Raw genomic sequence first — 26,508 nt, forward strand, 5'->3', positions numbered from 1 at the left:
AATGTGCTAATACGGAAGGGGTAGAGTGAGTTGTTCACAAGGCACCCGGGCTGTAAATGGGTTCATAGCAGTGCTACTCGACAGACTTCTCTATCAGTCATCCTTTTCACATATCAAGTCACGTGGAGCTAGCGTAATAATTGTGGTAATGAAAACCGAAAGTCCGCTAGCGCACCTGGCTCGTGCAGCAAATGCTCTCAAGACGACAGAATCATTTTCAGGGCAAGAGCAAAGCCCGCAGCAACAGCAACAGAAATCACCACCACCAGACGGACATACATAAAGTCCTCCTCCGTCCGCCGCCTCCTCTGTCCTCTTCACACTCCACAACAATCAACCTTCGCTCATCTTTTGCCCGGCGCAACAAACTCAGTGCTTCCATCGGTCCCTTTGTATTATCAGCAGATCCGTCCAAATCTCAACTCGCTCTCCTCTCAACTGGTTCCATAGAACGTGTGCTCAACAGCCCCGAAGAACCATCAGCAGCGCATAACATCCAGCCGCCGAAAGAGACAACCACTCCACAATGGCTGACATTGCGCCAATGCCCTCTGCGGTCAACCCTCAGTCGCCCGTTCCTCTGGACACCATCCCCATCTCGCCTGCGGATGGGACAAACGGCACCAACGGTACCGATGCTGTCAAGGAGCCTCCCGTGGAATATGTCGATACCGACCCAATCACCGTCTTCCACGATCCGGACAACTTTAACGTCAAGCACCCGTTGATGAACTCTTGGACGCTGTGGTTCACGAAGCCGCCAAGTGGCAAGGTACGGTTTGCGATCTGGCCACAAGCGGCACACAGCTAACACCATATCAGGGCGACAACTGGAACGACCTTCTCAAGGAAGTCATCTCTTTCGACTCGGTTGAGGAGTTCTGGGGTATCTACGTACGTTTGATCGTCACATTCTCACTCTTCATCTTGTTTACACCCTGATGTCTACCATCTCGCATACGCAACCTTTCTCATTATCTCACAACTGACAGCCGCCTCCGCAGAACAACATCACCCCCACCTCCGAACTGGGCCTCAAGTCCGACTACCACCTCTTCAAAACCGGCGTCCGGCCCGAATGGGAAGACCCGCAGAACAAGCACGGCGGCAAATGGGCCTTCCAGTTCAAAGAGAAGAAGCTTATCAACATTGACGCACTGTGGCTGCACGTTATGCTAGCTGCCATCGGCGAAACACTCGAGGATGAGAATGATGGCGAGGTCATGGGCGTCGTTGTCAATGTTCGCAAGGGTTTCTACCGTATTGGCCTCTGGACTCGCAGCGTCGGCAAACCATTCCCAGGTGGTGGTGAGGGCAAGACGGCCGGTGGCAAGGGCAGGACTACCGAGGAGGGCAGGGAGGTCCTTCTGAAGGTCGGACGCAGGTTCAAGGACGCCCTGGGTTTGAAAGAGAGCGAGGCGGTCGAGTTCTCGGGACACACGGATTCCGCGCACTCGGGGAGCACGAGAGCGAAGGCGAAATTCACCGTCTGAGCCTAGGCTCTTACGGACTGGGTGTCGGCACCGGAATTTCTGCTATTACTCTCTTCTCGGCACCTCTTCCGGCTTTTGCTTGTGGCTCTCCGTGGTCCGACATCCCAACGGACCTTTTCTTCGATGGGCGGCGGCGTTGCATCTGGATATCCCGCAGCAAGCACCAAGCGGTCGTGTGGTAGGTTGAACATGTGGCCCTTCCCCAACCCGCTTGGTTGCTTGCCTGCTTCTTCTGGTTTTCATCATAGGGGGAAAGGTGACGGGATCGCTTCCAAAAGACTAAGCATGGCGTATCGGGATATTCGAGCATATTGCAGCATCTTTTATTTGCTCTACGATACCTTTGCGGGAAGAAGTCTGTGGCTACGGGACAGGTAACACGAGGGCTTCGAGAACTGAGTGAATAGTTGTAAAACTAGGAGAACTATACAAGAGCATTTACTTCATCAGTATGCTTTCAAATGGACTTCTTTCTGAAGTGTGACTTGGAATGTTCATTTTCACGCACGTTATACTATTGAAAATAGCGGTGTAGGAGGGCCACTTGTGGGCCCCAGCGATGTTGTTGGTACAGGCGCTGCACGGTTCGGCGCTTCTTTGCGAAAGAAACTCTGCGCTCCCAAATTTGCCAAACCCTTGATCTTTCGCGGGGAACTTTATCATAGAGCTTTCTCAAACACGTTTAATCCGCAATACCACCACTATAATAAGCTAGGAATAAGTTAAGGCTGCTAAGATATCATGCTAATATATAATATTATAACATGCGACCATAAAAAAGCGATATTTTAAAGATTATAAGTGACGTGTTTAAAGGACGGCGAAATAATTTTTGCTCATGTTCAGCTGGGAAGAGGCGCCGAACCGTGCAGCGCCTGTAAGGTTCAATCAGGAGAACACGTGAACGGATACCTCCCCTCTAGACGAACAAACTATTGTCGCGACCCAGTTCCTATCCAGTGTTTGAACCTAAGCAGGCACCGCTTCAGCCTGAGCCGAGGGCGAGCGCAGCCTGGGCATAAGTCAAGTAGAAGGGAGTCGGTTGATGCAGACTCGTTATGAGCTCTTCCAGGTGGCTGTGCTGCAGAACGCTAGAGGGACTCAGCTGCATTAAAAGCCCGCTGTCCTCCGCTACGCTGCGTTTCGGTTTTTGTGTAATCAAACTTGTTTGCATTGCGGGTCTAAGAACTTCCTAGCTGTTACTAAGACCAGGTAGTTCGTATTCAGCATGTGGTGCCACTTGATGCGTCGCTGTCAATCAAAGTACAAGTCGTTCCGTCGAGCGCACGCCCAAGGTGTCGTAAACGTACGAACCTATTTCTTCGCTACCGGGTACGATGGCTCAGTTAACTCAAGCAGCAGCAGCATGAATACGTTCCCTTAAATGACGCTCAAAATGAGATACGCGTGCTTTCCTTCGTACTGCCACCGAAAGACAACGACTGGAAGAATTTGGACTGCGTCATCAGTAACGTGTCTCTAGATCAGTGCCACCCTGATTTCGAGGAATGGCTCCAGGAAGTCAATAAGACTCACGAAATACCACTCACACTTGCGGAGGTACACCGCCGCTATACAGGCTGGAGGGACAAATTTGCCCAGTACGTCGAAGACCGGGATGAGAACTGGAATCTACAAGAAACACAGTATTCCCGACGAACCACCCCCGGCTCGCGGTTCATTTGGGGCGACTTCGAGGCTTTATCCTACTCTTGGGGAGTAGATAATATGGATGGGATGATACGATTAAATGGAGTCGAAGTCTGTATCTCCTCCAATCTGGAGGCTGCCTTGCGCGCCTTGCGGAACCTGCCCGAGACACTACACGGGATGCGATATTGGGTTGATGCTGTTTCTATCAATCAAAAAGACACGGTCGAACGCAATCACCAAGTAATGCGGATGCAGGAGATATACAGCAAGGCCAGGTCAACTGTGGTATGGCTTGGAGACGAATGCGATGGGTGTGGAACTGCAATCGACATTATTCACAGGTATGGCCAATAAGGTTTAGCACGATACACCCCTGGCGAATGTCCAGAGCTTCTGCTAATGCACTTTCAGGTATCACAACAGCACGGAATCCGAGCAGTCAAAGTGGTATGATGTTATGCCCTTGGAGACACTCCCTGATCTGTTTGCTCGACCCTATTGGCAGCGTGCTTGGATTGTGCAAGAGATTGCCAACAACCACAACGCTACACTGTTCATCTACGGAGAAAAGCAGCTGGCCCGTAGAGATTTGATGGTGGCGGTCCGATACTGCCAAGGCCACATCGATGAGTTAAGAGAAAGGATCAATGCCAAAAAGAAAGCGACATCGAGTGAGCAAGACCACAATCTGTGGACCACGATTGCGAGAGCCGAGACACTACTCTCGCTTGGAAGCGGTGTCACATCGAAGCCGCCCTGTAGTTCCGTTCTAGACTTGGCCAGGCAAGCCAACACTACGGATCCGCGCGATAAGGTGTATGGCTTCCTAGGCCTGCTAGAGGACAAAATAACCTCTAGGCTCACGCCTGATTACGATTCAACCGTCCTTGATGTATATACGGAGTTCGCTATCGCTCTCGTCGATGGCCATCAGAATCTTACAAGTATATTCGCTTGGTGCAATTCTGAGCTTGAGGATAACTGGCCATCATGGGTTCCTGACTGGCGGATGCCGTTCAATCGAAACCACGTGAGATTCCTGAAGGCGCGGGAAGCTGGCAAGAACTCTCGCTGTTTTGCTTCGTTTTCGAGCCAAAACCGGAAGTTGACAGTTCGAGGTTCTAAGGTTGACACAATCTGTTCCTGGAAATGCAAATCTCCTGATCCGCTGAAACCAGACGCTCCCATGCTATCGGAAGACTACAGGTATCCCAGAGCTAGGTATACAGGAGTCAACAGTGATACTTTACCTGAAGCGTTGTGGAAAACGCTTATGCTCGACCACCCCCTCCGGTGCAAAGATGTCGCTTCTGTACTGGAGATTCCTTGGGAGAGCTCGCCTCCAAATGTGGGCACCTATCGCGCACAAGGCCTCCGCAGTTACTGCTTCACGGAAGAAATCTGTAGAACCTTCAACCAATTTCGAACAGCAAACAAGGACATGGACATCTATGGCCGCCCGCTGAAGTCGTTTTTCGGCAACGTCAACCACGGGTACTCGGAGTGGTTATCCAGCACATCACCCCTCAACTTGCGGCTTACCGTTGTCTCTCTTGTGGGTCGGAGGTTATTCACTACGGTCTCGGGTTTCATCGGTCTCGCGCCAGAAATCGCGCAGAGTGGCGATGTCATTGCTGTTGTGCTTGGTTGCAATTTCCCAGTTGTTCTTCGGCCTTGTGGAGATGAATACCGGATCGTAGGTGAATGCTACGTGCATGGATTAATGGATGGTGAGGTGTTTGACCTTGAGAGAGCCGGTGAATGTACCTTCGGGGACATTAGAATTTGCTAGGAGAGAACACTCTGCCGTTACAGCACCGACAGAGGATGTGGCTTGGCCCTTGTACTCATAGGTCAAGTGTACGGGTTCTCGTCTCTTCGTTCTTGTTTCCTCCTGTTCTCTACTGCTTATGCTCTCGCTCTTCCGCGCCAGTCATACAATTCACAGGAGCTCGCGTATTTGCTCCACCCGAGTCACTTTATTACCACGCCGCGGGTCGCGTGACCTTGGCCGCAGACAAGTTAAATCCAAATCAAATAAGCCATACCAACCCGAGAATCCATCACAATCTTGCGACATCCGCTCTTTGCAGTACAATGCAGTTATCAAATAAGCCCCCGGCTCAGCACAAAACAGCTCGGCCTTCCAGAAGACACAACAAACAACTTACTCTTCGGCAGATCGCATCGACTGCGCGCCACCAGAAAGATGACGGTTCCACGGAACGAAAGAAAGGCTTCCTGGATTTGCCCGCCGAGCTTCGCAACAAGGTCTACAGGCACCTTTTTCGTGGTCCTCACCCATACCGCCTGCATCCGTTAGCAGGCACAACAAACCTCAGACCGTTATCGATGGTGAGCGGCATCACGCTCTTGAGCGCTTGCAAACAAATCCACGACGAGGCCAGTTCTATTCTGTACGGCGAGAACGGGTTCCTGTTTGACATACATCTCGACGACAAGCGCAACAGAATCGTCGTGAGCGACTTTCCAAAAGGGTCGGTTTGGCCAGCCCAACGATACCATAAATGGGTACAATGCCTCAGGCTACGAGTAACTGTATCAGCCGAAGGCGCATGGTACCGTCCAAAGGCGCCGCGCCGTCATCAAGAGAATATGCGTGGGCTACGGACCTACTATGAGGACATCTGGGCGGACAAAGGTATGCCATGATTTTTCTAGAGCTTTGCGTGCAACTCCATGTTCCCACACTCACCTGCGCGCTTGCCTTCCAGCTAACACCTCTTTCATTTGCCAGACCTAGCCATCCGCTTCATTGATCCCAAGGACGAGCAGCTCAAGCCGCACCCTCTCACGTTCTCCATGGCGCGCTACGTCCTTCCCATCTTCCTCCCACTCCAGCGCCAGCGTCCCATCGATGTCCAGAACCTCTCCCCAGAAGTAACGTACTGGTTCCAATCCCGCATCCTGCAGTCGAATGCACCCAAGATCTCTCCGACAGTCTCAGCCGCCCTCTAAGGCGGTCGTCTTCTCTTCTCGGTGAGTTTCGATCGCACGGACACTGGGGACTTCGTAGAGCGGGTCTTCCCTCACAGCCCTAACCGGGTGCGAGCCATGCGTCACGAGGAGTTCCAGACCTTCCGGCATCGATTTGAGGATTTTACGTGCAAGGCCGGCTTGGGCGTATTGGGGGGGATGCTGGCCGATGCGGAAGCTGGGGTAGTGGCCGTGGTTGAGCGACCTAAATTCAATGCTGTGTTGTTTCCATCGCGGGATCCGCGTGCGGCTATGTACCAGTATCTTGCATATCTGGAGACACGCGGGATTCATTTGGGGGAGTAGGGATATGAACCAGTACTGCTGTTCGCGGAGGAATCATGTTCGCTATGGCAAGGTAGATGATCCAATAAATGCTTAGTCATGCGTGGAGAGAAGCAGTACTCATGGACGCGTAATGGCATGCGAAAGAAATAAGCGGAAACATCGGTAGAGTAGCAGGATACTAGAGGCGGTCCTTGATTGGCAAAAAACAAGCTAGGTACACAATGGAATAGACTGAGAATGGGAAGCTTACGGTGTACAATGGCCTAGTAGAGCCGCTTTATGAGTTAAGGAGACAACACTCCCTGTTACGCTTACTTAAACTTCATTCTTAAAGTGGGTGCTTCTAAGTGTGATTTTGGATGGGTCTTGGCGGAGAATTGCCTGTACGACCGTGATAACATCTCTTGAAGACGTTTCTTGCCCTTGCAGATGTGGGAGAATAGAGAACCGAAACTGTCTCGTACCGAACGGCGAGGACATGTCAGATTCAATTACCAAAGACTTGTAAATGACAATCTTGTATACTAAGCTGGATTGCATCTCTCATTAGTTACATCTACCTCACACCAGCGCTCAGTTCCGCCGCACCAACCCGCCACCTATCCCGTCGCATTCGCAGGCCGCGACGCGTTCGCCGGCGGATACGTGATGAACATCTGGCTAAAGTTGGTGTAGGAGTACGCGCCCGTCTCTGTGTTGAGCGTCAGGTTCGTCGAGCGCACAGTGCCCTGCTGTAGATATCCCGACTCCACAGACCCGCCCGCAACCGGCCGGCTGAGGTGGTTGGCACCGGCCACGACGGTGAAGTTGGCGAGGCTGATTTCGTACGGGTTGCGTGTGGCGACGGAGGGGCAGCCTGTGTATCTGGTGTTAGTCTCTCTCCGCGATTCCAGCGATATTGTTGCGCAAATAGCGAGGGCTGTTGAGTGATTTAATGTATCAAATCTCTTGGGGTCGGCAATGTGCATCCGGGCAACTCACCAAAGTAGCTTGCGTTAACAGAGTCAGGGCTGATCTGCAGTTCGGTATATCCACGATAGTAACCCTCGCTCCATTGCAACTCGGAGTTATCTCTGACCAGCAGGCGTGACTGGTTGTTGCCGGTAGGAATGGAGCGGCCATATCCGGTCGAAGAAACCGCGGTCACGGCAAACTCGACGCCGATGGCACCGGCCCCCGTGGCTGGGTTATAGTCGGATTCATCGAACCACACAAGATCGCTCACCTGGGAAGTGTCAGCGGTAGATAGGATGGGGCTCAGGGGAGAAGGAATGGGGAAATAGTTAGTCGCTACTTACCCAATTGGCATGAGAGTCTCCTGCCAACATCACATTATTTCCAATATTGTTTTCGTAGAGATGTTGGTATGTCCTGTTCCTGTTCGACATGTAACCCTACGGCGAAGAACATCAGCGTAGTCCTGGTATGGATTCAGAGCAAACCTTACATCCCACTGGTCGCTGTTGTATGGATTCTCGAACGTCCCAAACCAGGACGAAACGTTTACTCGCGAGAAGATGATCTGGTTGCCAATGATACGCCACACTGCGCCACGCTCCGCCGACCTCGAGAGTGAATTGTAGAACCAGTTCTCTTGATGAGAGCCCATAAGTGTACGGCCAGCATCGTTCGATATCTCGTCAATGTAGTTGTTATTCCAGCCTAGTTGCACCCGTGAGTTTCTGATTTGTACTGGCCGCCATGCTACGGGACTTACCCAGCGTCGTAATGCTGCGGTCGTAGTTGCGCGTGTCCAGCATGATCAAGTCAAAGAGCTTGCCCATCGAGAATGATCTCCAGATACGAAGATTGTCATCCATATCGACTTGGCTAGGGTACATTGTCAGCGGATTGCGGGTTCAGAAATGGAGTGGCTGATGTGCTAACCGAATAGGCATCCATTCGAAGTAAGCACGTACGGCGTTCATTTTGCGCTGATCCACGCTGACACGTCCACGAGTGACAAAGGACTCCTCGGTGTTGTTCAGTCTGCTGGAGCCGTCTCTGTAGGCATTGTTTGCAACCTCTGACATGCCAACTTAGAATCTTGCGTTCTCTGCTAACGGAGCCTTGTAAAATTCTTACCATGATCATCCCAGACAGGTATCCATGGATACTGGCGATGCGACAACAAAAGGTCGAGATCTGTGCGGTACTGACGCCAAATACATGAGTCGCCAACTTTTCAGATCATGTGCTTGGCCTTACCTGAGCTAGACGAGTTCTATAGTCGTACAGCGTGAAGATCTCGCGAGGAGGGTTTGAGGCACGCGGGTCCCTCCCGAGGACACCCACGGAAGTTTCGTAGATGTAATCGCCAAGATGTACCTATGATACCGTTATGACTGCAGCTTACGTAGGATTGGGCGCAGATGATACTCACAACATAATCAACGTTGTCCTTTCGAGCAGCATTACCGTAGGCATTGAAGTATCCGGTGGCTGCGGAAGCGTCAGCGCAGTTTTGTGCCGGTATGCTACTCAAACGCACGATAGTTGCTGCATGAGAAGACCGCGAGGCCGATCGAGGTAACATCGTCGTCAGCAGCGGGGCTCGTCTTTGTTCTTCCCAAGGGGCTGGTTCTGTTCGATCCGCAGACATTGAACTGATAATAATACGTCGTATAGGGCTCGAGGTTCTTGGCCTCGATCTGCAAGCAGTAAGTATCTTAAGCAAGGAACAAAGCCATGGCCAACGCATACCTTAACGGTATAATCAATATCAGAGGTTGTGTATGCAGTGCCATGATCAGCAACGTCTGAGAACCCCTGATCCCCAGCAACGCGGTATTCGACGCAAACGGGATTGGAGGAGGCTCTGATGTACTGCTCGGTGTCGTGGTTGTATAGCGGCACGGTGCCTTCCACTGTAGCGTTCGATCTATCGTTTTCAAACATCGGGGAGATCCTCGTCCATAGGATGACCGAATGCGGGTAGGGGTCGCCCGAAGCCACGCCATGTGTGAAATTCAGCTGATTCGGGTCCCAAGAAGACGAATCCGTTCTGGCTTGGAGACTACGCTTCGCCACTTTTGGAACATCGATTCCCATGCTAGGATGCTTGGACGATGGGCTGCGGTAATTGAGATTGCCATGATAGCTGGCAGAGGCAGCTACCGCCAGCGAGAGGCCTGTGACCAGGTAAGGTAGCATCTTGACAGAAGCAGAGTTCAACCTGGGTAATGGTCGAAGGTGACGACCGTTTCAGCGGCGCTGAAGGTGGCTGCATCTTATATCCATCAGGAATCCAGCTTCGTTCGTCCGCAACCCCAAGGTTTCCTTGAAGTTTTACCCTGTGTCAAATCCAGTCCGCGCCATTGGTCCGTCGGAGTGTTCTTCCCGACGAAGTGCATATTAAAGGCTAGAAAGCATCAAGAAGAAGTGCTGGAAATCCACGGGAAGAGAAGTTGAAGAAGAATCCCGTGGCTGCTGCAACAACGTGGATTGGACGATAACCTTTGCGACGCGCTGCAAGGCACGCAAGGTACTTCGTCGGCTTGGCGGCCTGCCGTCTTGGCGTGCGGAGAAAAAAGTTGAAAGTGACGATGAAGGTTTGACCTCTACGGAACAGGAGAAGGATAGAAATGGCATGTTTACCCACAGTGAGGAACATGGGTATGTTTAAGATTACGAGAAGACAGCCAGCCGGCGCGGACACTCTCACCGGTGAAAAGGGCTACAGACATGTGTAGTGTCTCCACGAACTTGATCTGGAGCTGTTCCAGCAATTGCAAGCACTACTTTTTGGTTGGATGCACCTGCTCTGTAGAACTACCTACGCCGAAGTATTGGACGGCTTTGCTCTCTATCTCCGAGTATTAGTATGGCGAACGAACACCCGTCGGGCCTCGAGTGCGGTTTGAACATGCGTAGTCGCTTGCTTTGCACACGCCCAGAGTAACCCTGAAGAGATCAAGACACTTCGTGCGATGTGAAACATTTGTTGCGGGATCATAGTCTCTTAGATGATCCCAAGATACCATACACGTGCTCTCCTTTCACCATGCGGCAGATGGAGACACAGTGCGGGCTAGACCTGTTCCTGGATTACGTTCCTGAGCAGCATTGTTTGAGGTGCACCTTTGGTCCCGTACGTGTCTTCGGTGGGCATGAGCCACTTTGGTGAGTGACTTGGTGAGTGACTTGGTGAGTGACTTGGTGAGTGACTTGGTTGACATGCGCTGTCTGAACCAACCTCAGAGCCTGACGCGCGGAAGCGGCGCAAGCCGTCATCAGCCTCACAACTCAGCCCATGCGAAACATCCGTGCACGAGATATTCAAGACATCCAAGACATCCAAGACATCCGCATCAGCAATATTAATTACATCCATCTCCACCACCGAAAAGCTCCCCTCTCCATCTAGAATTCCCAGACTCTTCTACAGCCACTTGCCATCATGGTCGCCGACACAACCTACTACGATGCGCTGCAGGTGCCGCCGAACGCCTCTGACATCGACATCAAGAAAGCGTACCGCAAACTCGCGATAAAGCTCCACCCCGGTAGGCTGCGCGCCCGCCTGGCAACAGGCTGCCCTAAAAACATCCACACATACTGATGCGCTTCTACAGACAAGAACCCCGGCGACGAGTCTGCGCACGAGAAATTCCAGGCTGTAAGCCTAGCCACGTCGCCGTCATTACAGAGCGCTTTCTGATGCATCACGATAGATAGGAGAAGCATACCAAGTCCTCAGCGACCCAGACCTGCGCGCGGCATACGATAGATATGGCAAGGAAGCGGGCAAGCCGAGCGGCGGCTTCGGTAGGCACTGCCGATGCGCTTGACAGCGGACAGCAGCTGACAGCGTCCCAGAGGACCCAGCAGAGTTTTTCACCATGATCTTCGGCGGCGACGCTTTCGTAGACTGGTGCGTCTCACCAGATCTCCGCTCGTCCACCCCTAACCACCCCCTGCTAACCCGTCGCGTGGTCACAGGATCGGGGAGATTTCACTCATGAAGGACCTAACAAAAACCATGGACATCACCATGAAAGAGATGGAGGAGGAAGAGCTCACCGCCGCCGAAGCCGTTGCGAACGCCGAAGCCAAAGCCGCCGAACAGACCGCCGCACCCGGCGCGACCACCGCCTCCGCCAGCAGAACGACCCCAGTACCGCCTCCGCCCACTGTAGAAACACCCGCCGAAACCGCATCCGCCTACTCCGGCACTACTGCCGCCCCCTCCGCACGCACGCCTTCGCCGTCAAGATCAGGGACCAGCACACCGCGGCCGAGAGGTATACCGATACGGCCAGCCATAATGGACAAATCCGAAGAAGACGCTCGACTAGAAGCCGCCGGTGTAACAGACGCCGAAAAAGATCTGCGCGCCAGAGAGAAGAAGAAAGGCGGCCTAAGCAAAGAACAGCGCGAGGAGCTGGCCGCCTACGAGATGGAGCGCAAGAAGATCCGCGACGAGCGCGTAGCAACACTCTCCAAGAAACTCATCGACCGCATCAGCGTGTGGACCGAGACGGACAAGAGCAAAGACGTGACGGAGGCCTTCCGCTCTCAACTCGCGCACGAGATCGAGAACCTCAAGATGGAGTCCTTTGGGCTGGAGATCCTGCACGCGATCGGATACACGTACCTCTCCAAAGCCTCCGCGTTCCTCAAATCGCAAAAGTTCCTCGGCATCTCCGGCTTCTTTGCGCGCCTAAAAGACAAAGGCACGCTAGCGAAGGAAACCTGGAACACAATTTCGACGGCGATCGATGCGCAGATGACGATGGAGGAGATGGCGAAGGCGGAGGAGAAAGGCGGAGAGGACTGGACGGACGAGAAAAAAGCCGAATTCGAGAAGAGGGTTACGGGGAAGATTCTCGCGGCGGCGTGGAAAGGGAGCAAGTTTGAGATTCAGGGCGTGCTGAGGGACGTTGTGGACAAGGCGCTCTATGATAAGAGCGTTAAGCTGGACAAGAGGATTGAGAGGGCGCATGCGTTGATCATGATTGGGGAGATGTTTCAGAAGGTATGTTGTCCCGTTTTTGTTGTCATTCCTCCTGCTGTCCTTTCGAGTTGGCGTCCATGTTGGAGTGCCTAGGCTGACAATCATTGCACAGGCCGCGCGAGACCCAGACGAAGAAGGCGACTACATGGCCTTCGAGCAGCTCATGGCCGAAGCAGCTGCCAAGAAGGACAAAGACAAGGACAAGGATAAAGAAAAAGAGAAAGCGGAGAAGAAGAGCAAGAAGTCGAAGCGGGAAACAAGTCCTTCTTCACGTTCGCACCGACATTCGCAGTCGCACTCAGCATCATGATCCGCATAGGACACGGAATTGGTTTGTGTTAAGCTTAGTTTGGGGATTTACGGGTCGCGAATTCCTTGGAGATTGCCTCTATGCGGGTTAATGGAGAGCTGAGCGCATTGCGGTTCTTGTTTGGGCATTGTTATAGACTGGCGCTTCGAATAGGCGTGACATGTTTTTATTGTAGCATTACAGCGGATTTTGTTTCGGCAGCGCGGTCTTTTGAGAGTAAATGCATGGTTGGATGAGTATAGAACATCCAGCGTTTCCCTCCTCTTGTATATCTGAGCCTCGCCGTTACTGGATCACTTTAAGGTGGTGTCCAGTCGGTATTCCGATCACCCCTGTTGGCGTCACTCTGCTGAATCCGCCAAGGTCACAGTACCGGCCTACGCTGGCACAAGATGCATCCTTCAGCTTCCCCCTGCGCCTACTAATCTTACAGCATATTCCTTCCGGGGCACTTCCCACCCCGAACCTCACGGGGGCCACCCTGAACTCCTCCCCTGGTCTGCTCCTGTGCTCATCCTCCACCCCACCACCCCTACAACTCCCCCACCTTCGCCCCTTCAATCTCAACATCAACCTCCACAACCCTCGCCTCACCCGCCTGTTCCCTCCTCGCCCACTCCGCCTCAACGCTCATCCTCTCACTCAACGCCGCCAGCGCCGCCCCGGCCTCCCCAAACGCCGCAAAGCCCGCGGGGCGGCCCCTCTCCGTCACAAAGACCAAATCGCTCGCCTCCCTGCGCGTCTGGACGTGGTACAACGCGGCGCCGGCGACCAGACTGATTAGCCCGGCGGCGAAGGTCGCGAAGGTCACGAGCACGGAGGTCGGAGTGCGGTAGGCGCCGGAGACGGTGGAGGGGGCGAGGGCCGTGGAGGTTTCGGGTGGGTGCGCGGGGATGATGTGGGTGTGGTGGTCGTGGATGTAGCCTGCGCCGGGGAGGGAGTGGATTAGGTGCTGGGGTAGGTGGAGCAGGGTTGTTAGAGGACTGGAGGGGGCGGGTGGGGTCCAGGGGAGGGTGATGCCCTTTTCGGTGCGCGCGGTTTCGAGGGCTGCTGGGTCGCTGGAAAATTTGTTGAGTGAGAGGACATCTGCTGCCACGACGTCCCTTGATCCGAGGAGACTCCGCCTGCTCCGTCGAACGTAGGCTTCTAGCCGTAGATACTTGCTTCGCAGCGTCTCGGCCAGCCACGGCTGCGGGAGCGGCGGATACAGCATCAAGCTCAAGTAACCCAGCGCCAGACAGTCGAGGCTCGTGACTCCCTCATCTTCCTCGTTAAGCAACCAAGGCTTCTCGCCCAGCAAATCGTTCAGCGGCGCTAGCGTCTCCGCAGCCAACCCATCGAGCTTAAATCTCGTCGTATACTCCGGCTTCTGCAGCGCCCCGAGCACGCCGCTTCGCTTGCCAAGCGGTATAACGCCTGGTCTGGCGCCAGCTTCCAGCTTCTTCCGCTCGGATGCATAGGCCCCGCTGATGCTCTGGTTATTGTCAGGCTGTCCCAACGGACTATCGTCGATATCCTCGACGTCCAATCCTTGAAGCCCAAGGTGTGCGGTCAGCGCTCTGGCGGCGCGCCGGCGAGCGGGTGGGATGGTGTAGTTGAGATGCGGTGGGAGGATGGCGGTCCAGGCGGAGGAGGTGCAGTGGTAGTAGTTGGCGTGGGTCGTGTATAGCGTCAGGGCGAGAAGGGGCGCGGCATGCTGAGCCAAAAGCGCTATATAGGCTATGCTGTCGGCGCGTTGGCTGGGGGTGAGGCTCCCATCAGGGTCGACAGAATAGGCGGATCGGTGTCGGAGGTAGTGTATTATGCTGTTGAAGCCTGCTGCCCATGTGTCACCGTCACGGAGAGCTGGAAAGTCTTCTACGGGGTCAATGATTAGCCTGCGTGCAAGTATCCAGGGCAGTCAAGCTTGATGCTCTCACTGTTCGGACTCAGGGAGGTGTCGTAGTCCGCAATGAGTGTCCACTCGCCACTCGGTATAGTTTTGCTCAGGTACGCGACTGCTGCTATGCATTCGGGCTCGATAGAGGGCAGGCCGAATGCTGGGCCCCAGACATGAAGCTCTAGCATTACACTCCAAACTTGGAGTAAAGAGGCGAGTTCGGTTTGTTAGATGGCTCCTTCTTGAGTTCTAGTCTATCTCGGTGGCGCGAAGGCGAGCGATGTGGCAGGTCGTTCCGTTCTGTAGGGGATGCTGGTCGCAGACAGCTTCGTCTCATCTTCGCTGAAGCTGTTCGGCAAACCTTCCCTCTTCAAACTCCGCAACACCGTCATCCTCCAAAACTCCAGCAGCCCCCGAATCTACCCCTTCCACTCCCAGCAGCTCGCCTCCACCCCATGGCACCTACCCGCCGCTACCTTCGTATAACAAAGTATTCTGTCCTTGAAGTCCGCGTCTACCTCGACGAGCCGTCTCAGCAACAGTCGTGGCTGCTACGCTCGAATGATCCCGCCCTTCCGCGCGTCATTGAAGCAGTCCGGCCGCTTGTGCTGCCGAAGCTGCGCGAGGAAAATGAGCGCGCCAAGGGGAAGAAAGGCGGGAAGGGAAGGGGCGTGAAGGATGTGGTTACCGGAGGTGAGTGCTTCGTGGCTGGAGGTTATGCGCCGGCGCGCATGGGTGCCTCTTCTATGGGCAGAGGCGCACTAGTTTTTACCAAATGCTATGACAGAGGCAATGGAGTGTGCTGAGTGCTGTACAACGAGTGACCACCATCACGCGTACTATCAGGTAGCTATTTAGGCTAATATATTCCCGATCCATCAGACGACTTCGAAGTCTCCGTCTTCCTCACCGAATACTCCACGCGGCACTCCCTTCTCACTAGGTCTAAAGCCTTCGCCGAGAAGCCGCGCATGCGTAGTAACTCCGGCAAATTGACCGGTTGGCTGACGAGCGGAACGAGCGAGGCGCCGGTGACAATCAGAGACGAGAACGACGAGGACAATAACACCGTCAGCCTGCTCGATATACCGGAAGCGCCACAAGATGAAGCCACAGACGCGGACGATATGCTGGAGCGGCCATCAAGGAGGGGCAAGCGGCGACGGGAGACTGCAGCAGACGATCTATTCGTGCACAGCTCCGGTTCGGATGACGAGGACGCCTTTCAGACGCAGCGGACCCCAGCATCAAAGCGTAGGCGGCGCCGCGGAGGACCTGTGGCAGGCGCTGATCCGACGTCCGAAGACGGGGACGAGGAGACGAACAGCGACCCCGGCAAGGATCACAACGACAAGAAGAAGCTCGCCATGAAGACATCGTACGATGGCTTCAGCATATACGGGCGCATCCTTTGCCTAGTGGTCAAGCGTAAAGGCCACAGAGTTGGAGCTGGACGAGCTGGTGGCAACAACGCCGTGCCTAGCAACAGCCAGCAGGCAATGATGGAGAACTGGGTGAGCACGCAAGCGGTTAGGGAGCATGGTGGAGACGAGGAAGATGAGGGATGAGACCAAGGAGCAGGGTTCGCGAGATGCAAGCCAACATGCACGAAGCTCAACAGCGCTTGGAACCAATCTGCTGGAAATGAAGGCGTCTGGTGCTGCGGGTCAGCCGACGGGGACACGGAGGTCGCTAGAGCGTGCAGGCGCTTCGCGATGGCCACGTGGAAGTGTGCTTGTGCCATCCTGGCAGCAGGTTGTGGCTGCAATGTGCCGCGTTAGCTTGTCCAAGTTGGCGGGATATGCTCACTCTTGGACGCCACCGATGGGACAGGGAATATGTATCGAGAGCCGAGAGGATGACTCGAGGTGAGAAGCCAGCAGCTGATGCAACAAGTGGTGCCCTCCCATCTCGCCATTGTTTCTTTGGCGTACAGAGTTGGCATCGTGTTCGAAAGCCACGCGGCTGCTCCGTGCCACTAATGCCGAATATTGATGGCGGCGGCAAGCGAAACCGTTGCGTCAATTTCGCTCGCCGTTGACTTTTATACGAGTCGGTCTTCTAGATTCCAATACTCTTCTTCGGTTAAGCATGATAATGTTGGACCACGATGGTGGGCTGTGTTCGTAGCATTTGCCCTTCATGGAGCAAATAAACGTCAACAAAGCTGCCAACCGAAGTCATGATCTGGATGAACAGCTGGGGGTCCGACATTTCTTGAACGTTCGTTAATGAAACGACCTCGGAAAGTCCCGATGTTGTTTTGTTTGATTGCTGTTGAATGAATCTCTTGATGCAAATTGTGGTAGCACTTTCGCGGTGATCTTGTTCCGGAATTGGGTGTAGCGACTTTACTGCTCCTTTTTACAACCCCTTATCCTACCGCGCTACACTTGGCGCAGGCATGTGATGCTCGCAAAAGCTTCAACAGCTGTGGAGAATTGATGCAGGGGACAGGCAGTAAGACGCAACTCAATGATGTCCGTGTGACCTGCAACCATGCAGAGACGGTGAAGCAGTGGTATGGCCTGCCAATCCTCCGTGGTGTTGTATCGGGATCGCAACGGACTATCAGGGTTTCTGCTACTGCGTCATACCGCGCTGCTTCCACTTCCAAGAATGTCGTCTTGCCAGGATGATGCTTCAAGGAAGAGAGCGGTGTACGTCGATCAAATCCCCGCAATTGATTCACGCAATTTCCTTTCGGTAGTCCAGAGGTAAACCGAGCGGTTGGGAAGTTTTCAGAGATTTGCTGAGGCTCCTTCACCGTGCGGGCGCCCGTCAGAAAACGGCTGTTTCATGTCTCCGCAAGTCTGACGCGTGGAAGGTTCGATGAATGTCACACAAGAGCCCCTGGCGATCTTCTCCTGACGTTCCGCCACTCATGCAGGTACCGCGACCGAACCACGGGCCTCGTCTTGTTGTACCACTGGCATCTTTTCTCCGCTAGTTCGGCGATTTTCTAAGCTGCATGATAACGGTCCTCAGTTCTGCTTCCCCATCCTTCTGTGCTACTCTACTGCAGGAGACACCATAGCGCAAGGATATGGTGGCAGCCGGCTGATGGCTCCAGGTATGACAGATACAGCTGTGCGATTTGCAGGCGTCAGCTGGACTGCCGGTGTGCTTGGTTACGCGCGTAAAATTCTGCAGCCGCACAGAACTGGCCTCTTGGGCGGCGTGTCATATCTGATGCCCAAGTTTGGTAAGAAATCTGTTGCTTAGATGGACGATCTGCGAAGGGTGAGGTGGTTTGCATGCCGAGGTGTCCAAGCCGCCGCGACGATGTGATATCCCTGTTGATTGGATGATTGTCTCATACCGCAGTCCTTTACTGGCGGACAGCAGTGTGATTCAGGTCGGAGTGATGACCGGGCACAGTTTTATGAGAAGATCAACGGCTGGTCGTCCCGCAGAAGATGCCGCTTGTGTGCAAGAAGGACGAGGCCGTCCACGAGGCTGAAGCCTCACGCAGCAAAGCGAAAGGAACAACTGTCAGGATTGTTCCAGGCAGCAGGCAACGCAAGCCATGAGATACTTTACAGCCACAAGTGGCTTTGGCTCCCGGCGTCTCCGGACGGCTGGGAGAACAGGAGAGCGCAGCAGACTGCAAGGGATACCGCAGAGCGAGATTGACCCAGTGTCCGAAGAGGACAAGCGCATCTCTGTATCATTTCCACGTCGGGTAGCTCAGGGTGAAGATCCCAAGCTGGCCTGGCAGAAAGCGCGGAGAAGGCGCGTAGAAAACATCGTTTAATGACAGCGTCGCGTTCCTTTTACGCCTGAGTCAGGAGCAGGAAAATCTAACTATGTCCATAATCCAAGAGCCGAGCAAAAAGAAGGCTTTTGCGCCGTCGGGGAACCGGTGGATGTCGTTTGGCGGCTGGCGTTGACCGGTAGGTTGAGCAAATAGGAGAGTCGAAGACAGGAATGCCTAGACGCACCCTTGCCTGTTCCTGGATGACACGCGATGGGATCCATGGTTGTGTTCGCACTCGCGAACGGCCACCTCGTGATGCCTCGCCGGAAAATAGGCGTTGCAGTTCTGCATGGGGTTCCGTAAAAAACCTGATGCTCCGAGCGATCGCGGACCTGCTGATGTCACTCGGTGTTTTCTTATCAGCCGCCGTGCCGGGTGCGAGGTGAATGACCGGGCACAATGCTTTCCCAGCGTTTCAGGCGGGCCAAAAAGTGCACGCTGATCGCGGTGATCGAAACCTCAGTCGCGTCGAGGGGGCGATGAAACAGGCGAAACAGGCAAAATTGGCTCATCCCCGAGCTTTGCGCTGCCAATCCGGGATGTGCGATCTGCCTCGGCCGCATGCACGGCTCAGGGAGGGCCTCAGCCTTCCATCAGCCTCGAGCTGGGGGGGCACGGGGGCGTTGATGAAGCACAAAGAAGAGCAATTAGGCAGCGGCAAGGTCTTTCCTTTCCAGGTTGGCGGGATGTACGCCTCAGCTTCACCGCTAGGACCATGCTCTTCGCATGATTACACCATTGTGTAAGACGAGCTGCTAAAAATTAGTATGACTGTCGATGACATTTCACCTTCGCTGCTGCCCGACTGGCCATAAATATCACCATCATCTCCCCAGCGTCCACACCTTCTGTTTCTCTGGACAAACCAGTTTCGCTGCACCACTCTACCACTGCTCACTCTAAACTCCACATTCCAAACTCAGGCTCTCATCCTCTTGCCTCTGCAGCCACCCACCACATCTCGGAAGCATACTCAGCCAAGCTACATCATCCCTCACAATGCCTCAATATACCAGCTTCCCTCCCTGCCCTGGCCCGCCTCCAACAAGGCCGCTGCCTCCGGTTCCGACCAAATAGCCTTCGACATCGCGACAACGCCCATCTACATCGCCTTTGGCGTTCTCTTATCGCCCGGTGCTATGGGTTCTACTCTTGACTCCTGTCACTGCTACCAGCAATTCTCGAGCTTTGCTTGCGGACAGCTTGCTAGCGTTTCACCAACGATGAGGGGCAGAGGCCAGTCTCACTCTGCAACAAATCCTCATTCGCAGATCGATCCGGCCCTCGACTAGCACCTGGACTAAATTTACAACACCACGTGCCGCTCCTTCACCTCAGACGTGCATCGCGTTTCCGTCCCGCATTGCATACCGGATTCTTCTTCCAGCGCTTATTGGCTACCATCTCTGTTACCCGCGGTCACGAGTCGCTCCTGCACGCCACCAAAATCTGCCGCCTGTCAAGGCCGCGCGAACGCTTCCAACGTCTGCGCCAGCTTCTCATCCACTCCCACATTCGGCGCCAGGCACAGCCCGCTCACCCACCCACACACCTTCACCGCTTCCGCTTAGAATTTCCTCATCGATGGACTATTTCGTCACCGCTGGCTCGGTTTCTGTCCTGTACAACTCTTGTAATCGTACTCTCCGACGTCTTTCGGACTATTTTGCCGCGCATAGCGCGAAGGATATGTTGCAGCTTGGCAACTGGGAATGGGAAGCATAGATATGGGAGTTTGGGTTTTGCCTTTGACCTATCAGCGGTTCAGTTTCACAATACCCGGGATACGCCCACAGACTATTTGGTTCATTCTTGTCCACATTATGTTTGGTTCTTGAGGACCTACCTCCTATCTAATTCAACGAGAAGTCATCATGCGGTACTGACTTCATGATTCTACCTCCACTTGTTCCAACTCACAATACTGTATGTGATTGTCCCCCTAAGGACCAGCAATAATAGACCGCCCTGTAATCTTTGAACCCGACAGTGGCCACACAGGTTGCACGCGCTTGTCGTGAATACCACACTCATCCGCTCCCAAACCTAGTGCCCCGCAAACGGTTGGAACGCAATCCTTCGCCCCATGCCGCGACTCCTTCAAGGCTGTGATTCTCTCGCATAACGCTCGCACAATCGGCCCTATTTGTAGGTGCCTGACCGTCCCCCCGTCAGCATCGTCAGCGTGCCTCAGCTCTCGTTCCAGCGACACCATTCGCTCCCCTGTCCAGCCCCCACGCATGGCCCCGCGTCTCCCTTGCAATCCACGTGGACACCCATGCCGCTCAGCTGCGGGATTTATTCCCAGCGTCTGAGGCCAGAACTGCCTACTAGGTGCCGCTTCAGCTACGGAATCTGCAAATGTAACAATAGTTACCTATCAGGCGTCCCCCTTAACCTCGACTAGACGGGCAGCAACTTGTTATTTCGACGTTACGCGTCGGCATGCAGGTTTTGGATCCTTCGAATCCTCTCGTGCGTCCGTACTCAAAGCTCGCTCAGATTGCCTTGCACTCAACGCGAAACTGCTCAGCCTTGCACATCACCTTATCACTTGGTCACCACTTGGATGCCTGACGCGGAACGACGTTTCTGGCATGCAGTCCTTTCTACACTTATGGAATGAGACAGGGCAGCAGGAGCTATCCAGTCCCTGAACAACTAGGGTAAGGTGATCCGCGCCCTCTGAGATGCAGACGCGGACCTGTGCAGGTACGTGGGGATGCTTGCTGGTACAGCGTGCCTGAGCCTTGTGGTGTGTATAGAGGTAGGGCTTCCCCGGGACGCCGAAATTTTATATTCTATTTTTTCCTATGGCCAGTGTCCTTGAATTACTCTGCAACTATATTCGGAGCAAGTTCCGGTGAAGGACTTCTTGGGAGATTTCCAGTGGAAACTCCGGTCTGCGTCAGCCGTTGCTGCTACTCACACCGCTTTGCTTGTTCCAGTCTGTTGAAACCAACTCACTGTACGTATGGCATCAATCGTGCCGTTAGAACGGATTCGACAGTACAAAAACTGAGATTTCAGGTAGGCACTATACTACAGACCACATTCATCGTTCCTTTCTCTTGCATTCTGCAGCGTGGTATTTCCCTCATGATGGGCTTCCTTAATCGCGTCCAAGTTTTGCTGGCACACTTCCTGGAGCTCGTGACTGCCATGGCCCTACGAGCGCAACTTGTGTGTTTGAGGTCCTCTTACGTGTCAAGCATTGCTGTGTCATCTGCAGGCAGCATTGACTTGTGCCGCTCACACAAGAAACTTTTTCTGAGGTGCATTCACACTTTCCACTCCGCTTGCCTTCACGCCTGTATGCAGAGTCTGGAGCAGCATCACAGCGGGTCCGGACATCCCGGTGCTATGATTAATGACTCTCACTGGGCAACTGCGTTGGACGCGAAATCTTGCTTCAACTTCTCAACAGAACATGATCCAGAACAGCTCCTCCAGCCAGCCACTTGATGAGTGACTTGGTCCGGCCCGCCCCAGTGCAGGTGCAGCAAACATGCACTCCACCACTTCCACGAAAGCGCTCAACCCCTGCTAAACCAAGCGGCATTAGTACCACTTGAACCATGCAAGGAGCGAGCAGGAGTTGGCAAACCCTCTTTCCTTGACAACATTTAACTAAGCTTTCGGCGTTTCCGAAAGCCATGCAGTACCGACGCTTTCATGCTTTAGGTTACAATGTGAAATACGCACTGCCCCCACCAGCATGCTCAAGGCCATAAAAGAAGCTAATATCTGCACTTAGGTCCGATGATATGGTAGCATGACCGTTATGTTTCATTTCCAAATGCGCGGTTATATTTGACTCACATTTCTGCTCGAGCTTCTTATAAGAGCAACGCATGAGTTACAAGGTGCGACATTTGCAAAGGTCCAAGCTGTGTTAGCCCGCTTAAATTCATCTCAGGATGTGATGAGAGCTTGCGGGTTTGTTCCACGTCTGGTTGAACACGGAGGATAATCAGTCCCACCATTGGTATGCGACTGGCTGCAATACACTCGATTTCTCCAGCACGCACCCAAGGTACCAGACAAACTCCTTTCCCCTTCGAACCCAATGAAAACGAAAAACATAACCCCAAGCGGACTACCCAAAACAGCAAATCCACTCCAACCCTCCTCCCGTGAGCCCGTACTATCACCACAACGCCACCCAAATCTAACCAATCCCCGAAAAGAAAGAACCCCATCCCAGGCCCCCTACGTTCCCCCCTGACTCCTCAGCCTCCTCCCAACCCCCAGCCCCGCCCCCGGCCCCACCGACTTCCCCAACTCGCCCCCAAGCGGCAAATTCTCCCTATCCACGCCTCCAATCCCCGCGACAGTCATCCTGCCCGCCTTCTTCGTCGGCAGCCTGCTCTCCTTCTCCGGTCCGGGAACCGTGGTCCCGCGTTTGAGGAGCGGTGGCGCGATGGCGGCTGCGACGGGCGTCTTGGGCGCGGAAGCGGTGGGGGAGCTTTGGGTTGTCGCGGCGGCGGCGGCGGCGGCGGCGGCGGCGGTTGGGAGAGCGTTGACGTCGAGTTCGCGGAGGCTGTTTGGGACGGATGCTTGGCTGGCGGAGGAGCTCTGGGGGCGCGATTGGTTTGGTGGGGCGGGAAGGAGGGATACGGCGTCCTCGTCCTCGTCCTCGTCCTCGTCCTCGTCTGCAGCAACGGCAGATCGGGCGTCGGTGAAGACGGTGCCTTTGGTGGGACTGCGGGATGGCTCTGTAGCAGAATTCGAGCGCCCGCGGAGGCGGGAGATCAGGACATCGTGGCTTTCCGTTCGCGGCAGGGACAGAGGAAAGGCGTATTGGGTCCGCTGGGGCGTCTCGCCTGTGGGCTGGTACTCCATGAGAGCTTGGTGAGCGATGTCTTCGCGGAGACTGCGGAGGGGTTGCCGGATGTCTGCGTCGGCGGATAGGGCGGGAAGAGTGGAGTGGAGCTGGCCTGTACGGGCTTCCATGTCGGTGCCTAGGTCCTGGATGCGGGAGAAGGAGGTCGTGAAGTGGTCGCCCACGCCTGTATAGGAGGTTTGCACGGCGGAGGAGAGGGAGGAGAGGGAGGAGACATGAGCGGCGTGGTGAGCATCGTTCTGGGCGCGGACCCGAGCCACGATATGGTCGAGAGACTGGAGCTGCGTGTCCATGTGCGACATTTGGTCGGCTACGATGCGGACGGTGTTGTCGTGCACGGAGGTAGTGTTCTGGCGGAGGGAGGTGGTGTGGTTGTTGGCAGATGCAAAGTCCGCCTTGATCTTGGTTTTCACGTTATCTCGAGACTTCAGGATGCCGCCGACGATGTCCTTGGATTTGTTGGTCCAGTCGTTCATCCCCTGGCAGTAAGTCTCCTGAGCCTTCGCGTGATCCACATTGGCTGACCCTATGCTTCCACCAAGCGCGCGAAGCTGGCCGTCTATCCTGCTCTCTTGACCATCTACAGCTGCTTTGATGAGTGTGGTGATCTGTGTGAGCAAGGTTTGACGCTCCTTCTCGGCAGACTCTTTTTCGTGTGCCATGAACCCGATTAGATGATCTTGCGTTCGCTGATTCGCGGCAACGAGCTCCTGGTTTGCTATAAGTATCTGCTGCCGGAGTGAATTCGCCTCGTCTTGCTGTTGGTTTAGTCTTTTGACTAGATCATCAAAGGTGCTCTTAAAGTCTCGTCCAAGTGAAGCGTAAGAGGAATGAATCTGAATGTAGGTCAGCAAGCGCTGTGCAATCTGAAGCTGACAAGATCGTCGTACCTGTGTCTGGAAAGCGTCTAGCTCTGTCATGATACTAGCAGAGATCCTCTGAGCGGCGCCCGAGAGATCATTCAGCCCAGCCCCAACTTTCTCCTTCACGTCTTGCCGCAGAGTCTTGATCTCCTCTAAAACCTCATTCATATCGTCTCGTGCTTGTGCAGTTTGCTCGTTCACCTCCGTCTCGGATTTCTGAAAAGCCTGAACCTTATCCTGCAAGAACGACTGTGAAGCGTGAAGCTTCTGTAGCTCATCTTGAACGAAGCTCTGCATTCGTGAGGCGAGACTTGTCATAAGATGTTCCTGCTGCGACTGGAGCATCTGAATCCGGTCTTCGACCAGGAGAGTAGTATCGGAGACCTGTGCCTGGGAAGAACTCCACCGTCCTCGATTGACAGATTGCATATCTGATTTCCGCCGAATCTTGGAGTGTAGGCCGTCGATATCTGTTGTTGTCCTGCCTAGACTGGAGATGAGATCCTGACCGATGGATGTGAGCTTATCTTCTGTGTGCTCGTGCGCTTTTCGCAGCGTGGTTTCCTCGGACAAACTCTGCCGCGTGTGTGAGAGTACCACTTCGGTCTTCTCCAGCAAGCTCTTCGTCCCATCAAGCACCATCTTCGTCGCTTCATTGTCTTTCTTGAGAACGTTGAAGTTACTGGTGAGCGAGAACAGCTCCTGAACCTTGTTCCGCAGATTGGTCTCCATGGTTTCTATCTTGTCGCGCTGTTCCTCGCTTAAGATCCTTCTTGACTCGCTCTGGGTTGTAATCTCTTCGTACGATTCCGCTGTCAGATACACTCCATTTCGCTGTCTCGTAGCAATCAACTCGCTCTTCAGCTTTTCAATCTCGGCAGTAAACTCCTTGAGCAGCGTCTTTTTGGAGACCATCTGGTTGACCTGCGGCTTATTACGAATGTTCTTTGCTCGGAAGGCATAGTCCAGAGTTGAGATGGTCTCTTCCAGATTGGACTTGGCTGGTGATAGCGTAGCAATGATGCAGGTTTTCGTCCGGCCACCGAGAGAATCTTGCAACAGCCGCGTCAATTTTGATTCCCTGTATGGGATGTGCGAGCTCTTATCGACGAGGGCATTGATAACTCGTCCAAGGGTCAGTAAGCTCTTGTTGATCAGACCAGCTTCCGCAGCGCGTTTGTTTTCCGCTCCACTGCGTTGAATGTTCTCGCTACCCGCTAGATCGACTAAGTTGAGCTTGCCGGCGCTCACAAAGTCCTCTCCGGTATCAGAGGTTCGCTTGAGGTACACAGTGATAGTGAAAACTGTATGACTTCGGGAACTCAGGTCGTTGCATTTGGTGGCTGCAACCTGTCGCTTGTGACTGCCTTCGCGAAGAAGCTGGATACCCTTTGACGCCGATTTGATATGAGACTCCTCCATCCCTTGCACGAGCGTCGAGCTGCCGCCCTTCTTGGTACTGTCGTCGAAAATCTTGAGCTTAACGTTGTCATCTTGAGACAGCAAATCTCGCAGCTCTTCGTTGTAAAGCTCGATGAAGGAGCATTTGACTGAGTTCTCTGACTCTTCATCGCCGAGTTTTTCGAACAAGGAGTGTAGGACGCGCGGTATTATACCTGCAGCGTCAGGTAGAGGGAGGACGGATGAGATATCGCCGGACATTGTGTACGTCTTGCCCGTGCCCGTCTGGCCATACGCGAAGATGGTGCAGTTGAAGCCCGCAAACACCTGCTAAATCATCAGCGCCTCTCACTCTCTAGCTATCTTCCAGTCCAAACGAACCTCGTCGAGTATCGGCGCAACCACTCCGTCAAATATCATCCCTTGATCTGCAGCCGGCGAAAAGACCTTGTCGAAGTGGTACGTTTTGTTGCTGAGCGCGCTCGGTCCCATCGAGAGCTCAACACTCTTCCCCTTGGTGCCCTCAGTGGAGACGACCACGCCGCTGTTCTCGCGCACTTCGCGATCACTGCGCCCTCTACACCGTACAACAACATTGATGTTCGTCTCTTCACCGCCCTCTACTTCGAAGTCTCTTTCTTTGCGCTTAGTCCCGCCATACTGCGACGACGCTGGAGAGCGCGCGCGCGACGTGCCGGTCGATGTCACGGATTCTGCGGGCGAGGCGCGGCCGTTGGTGGAGGGCGTTGCGGACTGAGAGCGCGCGTTCCGCGCCATTGGCGGGCGCATTGAATTGAGCCTCTTTCCCAGAGGTACGGGCCTTGATTGACTGGTCATGGCGAAGCTCGAGAGGCGACTTCGAAGGGTATATCCTGTGTGATTAGCAATGCATGTGCAGCGTGAACGGGCGCGAGAGAGGAGTCGAGGAGTCGAGGAGTGGTAAACAAGCCCAAACAGATAGATCTGCGGCTTGGCGCCGATTCGTTCCAGCCGCTACCAACCGAGCGGCACCACCAGGCGGAGGACTCCAGCCAGCAGCGCGCGCTTCCCCATGATAGAGCC

The 26,508-nt window shown here is 54.2% G+C and overlaps 7 protein-coding genes across 7 annotated transcripts; 4 read left to right on the forward strand and 3 right to left on the reverse strand.

The window, feature by feature from the left end:
- Positions 1–526: 526 nt before the first annotated feature.
- On the forward strand, positions 527–1,493 carry W97_01643 (translation initiation factor eIF-4E; the record flags this gene model as incomplete). The annotated part of the gene is made up of 3 exons (XM_007779548.1): positions 527–772; positions 823–894; positions 1,005–1,493. 3 exons carry the CDS (start codon positions 527–529, stop codon positions 1,491–1,493), a joined length of 807 nt encoding a protein of 268 aa, XP_007777738.1.
- Positions 1,494–2,721: 1,228 nt separating this feature from the next.
- W97_01644 (uncharacterized protein) lies at positions 2,722–6,125 on the forward strand (the record flags this gene model as incomplete). The annotated part of the gene is made up of 5 exons (XM_007779549.1): positions 2,722–2,799; positions 2,853–3,487; positions 3,558–4,842; positions 5,328–5,808; positions 5,905–6,125. 5 exons carry the CDS (start codon positions 2,722–2,724, stop codon positions 6,123–6,125), a joined length of 2,700 nt encoding a protein of 899 aa, XP_007777739.1.
- A 905-nt stretch (positions 6,126–7,030) lies between these two features.
- W97_01645 (uncharacterized protein) lies at positions 7,031–9,584 on the reverse strand (the record flags this gene model as incomplete). The annotated part of the gene is made up of 11 exons (XM_007779550.1): positions 7,031–7,287; positions 7,413–7,656; positions 7,730–7,825; positions 7,879–8,093; positions 8,149–8,261; positions 8,319–8,457; positions 8,517–8,586; positions 8,640–8,759; positions 8,815–8,873; positions 8,923–9,082; positions 9,135–9,584. 11 exons carry the CDS (start codon positions 9,582–9,584, stop codon positions 7,031–7,033), a joined length of 1,923 nt encoding a protein of 640 aa, XP_007777740.1.
- Positions 9,585–10,830: 1,246 nt separating this feature from the next.
- W97_01646 (uncharacterized protein) lies at positions 10,831–12,697 on the forward strand (the record flags this gene model as incomplete). The annotated part of the gene is made up of 6 exons (XM_007779551.1): positions 10,831–10,936; positions 11,006–11,049; positions 11,105–11,198; positions 11,250–11,304; positions 11,373–12,408; positions 12,500–12,697. The coding sequence occupies 6 exons, from the start codon at positions 10,831–10,833 to the stop codon at positions 12,695–12,697; spliced, it is 1,533 nt and encodes a 510-aa protein (XP_007777741.1).
- Positions 12,698–13,229: 532 nt separating this feature from the next.
- W97_01647 (uncharacterized protein) lies at positions 13,230–14,764 on the reverse strand (the record flags this gene model as incomplete). Its single annotated transcript, XM_007779552.1, has 2 exons — positions 13,230–14,554; positions 14,617–14,764. The coding sequence occupies 2 exons, from the start codon at positions 14,762–14,764 to the stop codon at positions 13,230–13,232; spliced, it is 1,473 nt and encodes a 490-aa protein (XP_007777742.1).
- Positions 14,765–15,031: 267 nt separating this feature from the next.
- W97_01648 (uncharacterized protein) lies at positions 15,032–16,144 on the forward strand (the record flags this gene model as incomplete). The annotated part of the gene is made up of 2 exons (XM_007779553.1): positions 15,032–15,269; positions 15,459–16,144. 2 exons carry the CDS (start codon positions 15,032–15,034, stop codon positions 16,142–16,144), a joined length of 924 nt encoding a protein of 307 aa, XP_007777743.1.
- A 6,404-nt stretch (positions 16,145–22,548) lies between these two features.
- Positions 22,549–26,223, reverse strand: W97_01649 (uncharacterized protein; the record flags this gene model as incomplete). Its single annotated transcript, XM_007779554.1, has 3 exons — positions 22,549–24,018; positions 24,073–25,773; positions 25,828–26,223. The coding sequence occupies 3 exons, from the start codon at positions 26,221–26,223 to the stop codon at positions 22,549–22,551; spliced, it is 3,567 nt and encodes a 1,188-aa protein (XP_007777744.1).
- Positions 26,224–26,508: the final 285 nt, after the last annotated feature.

Source organism: Coniosporium apollinis (assembly GCF_000281105.1).
Source record: "Coniosporium apollinis CBS 100218 chromosome Unknown supercont1.6, whole genome shotgun sequence".
NCBI lineage: Eukaryota > Fungi > Ascomycota > Dothideomycetes > Coniosporium > Coniosporium apollinis.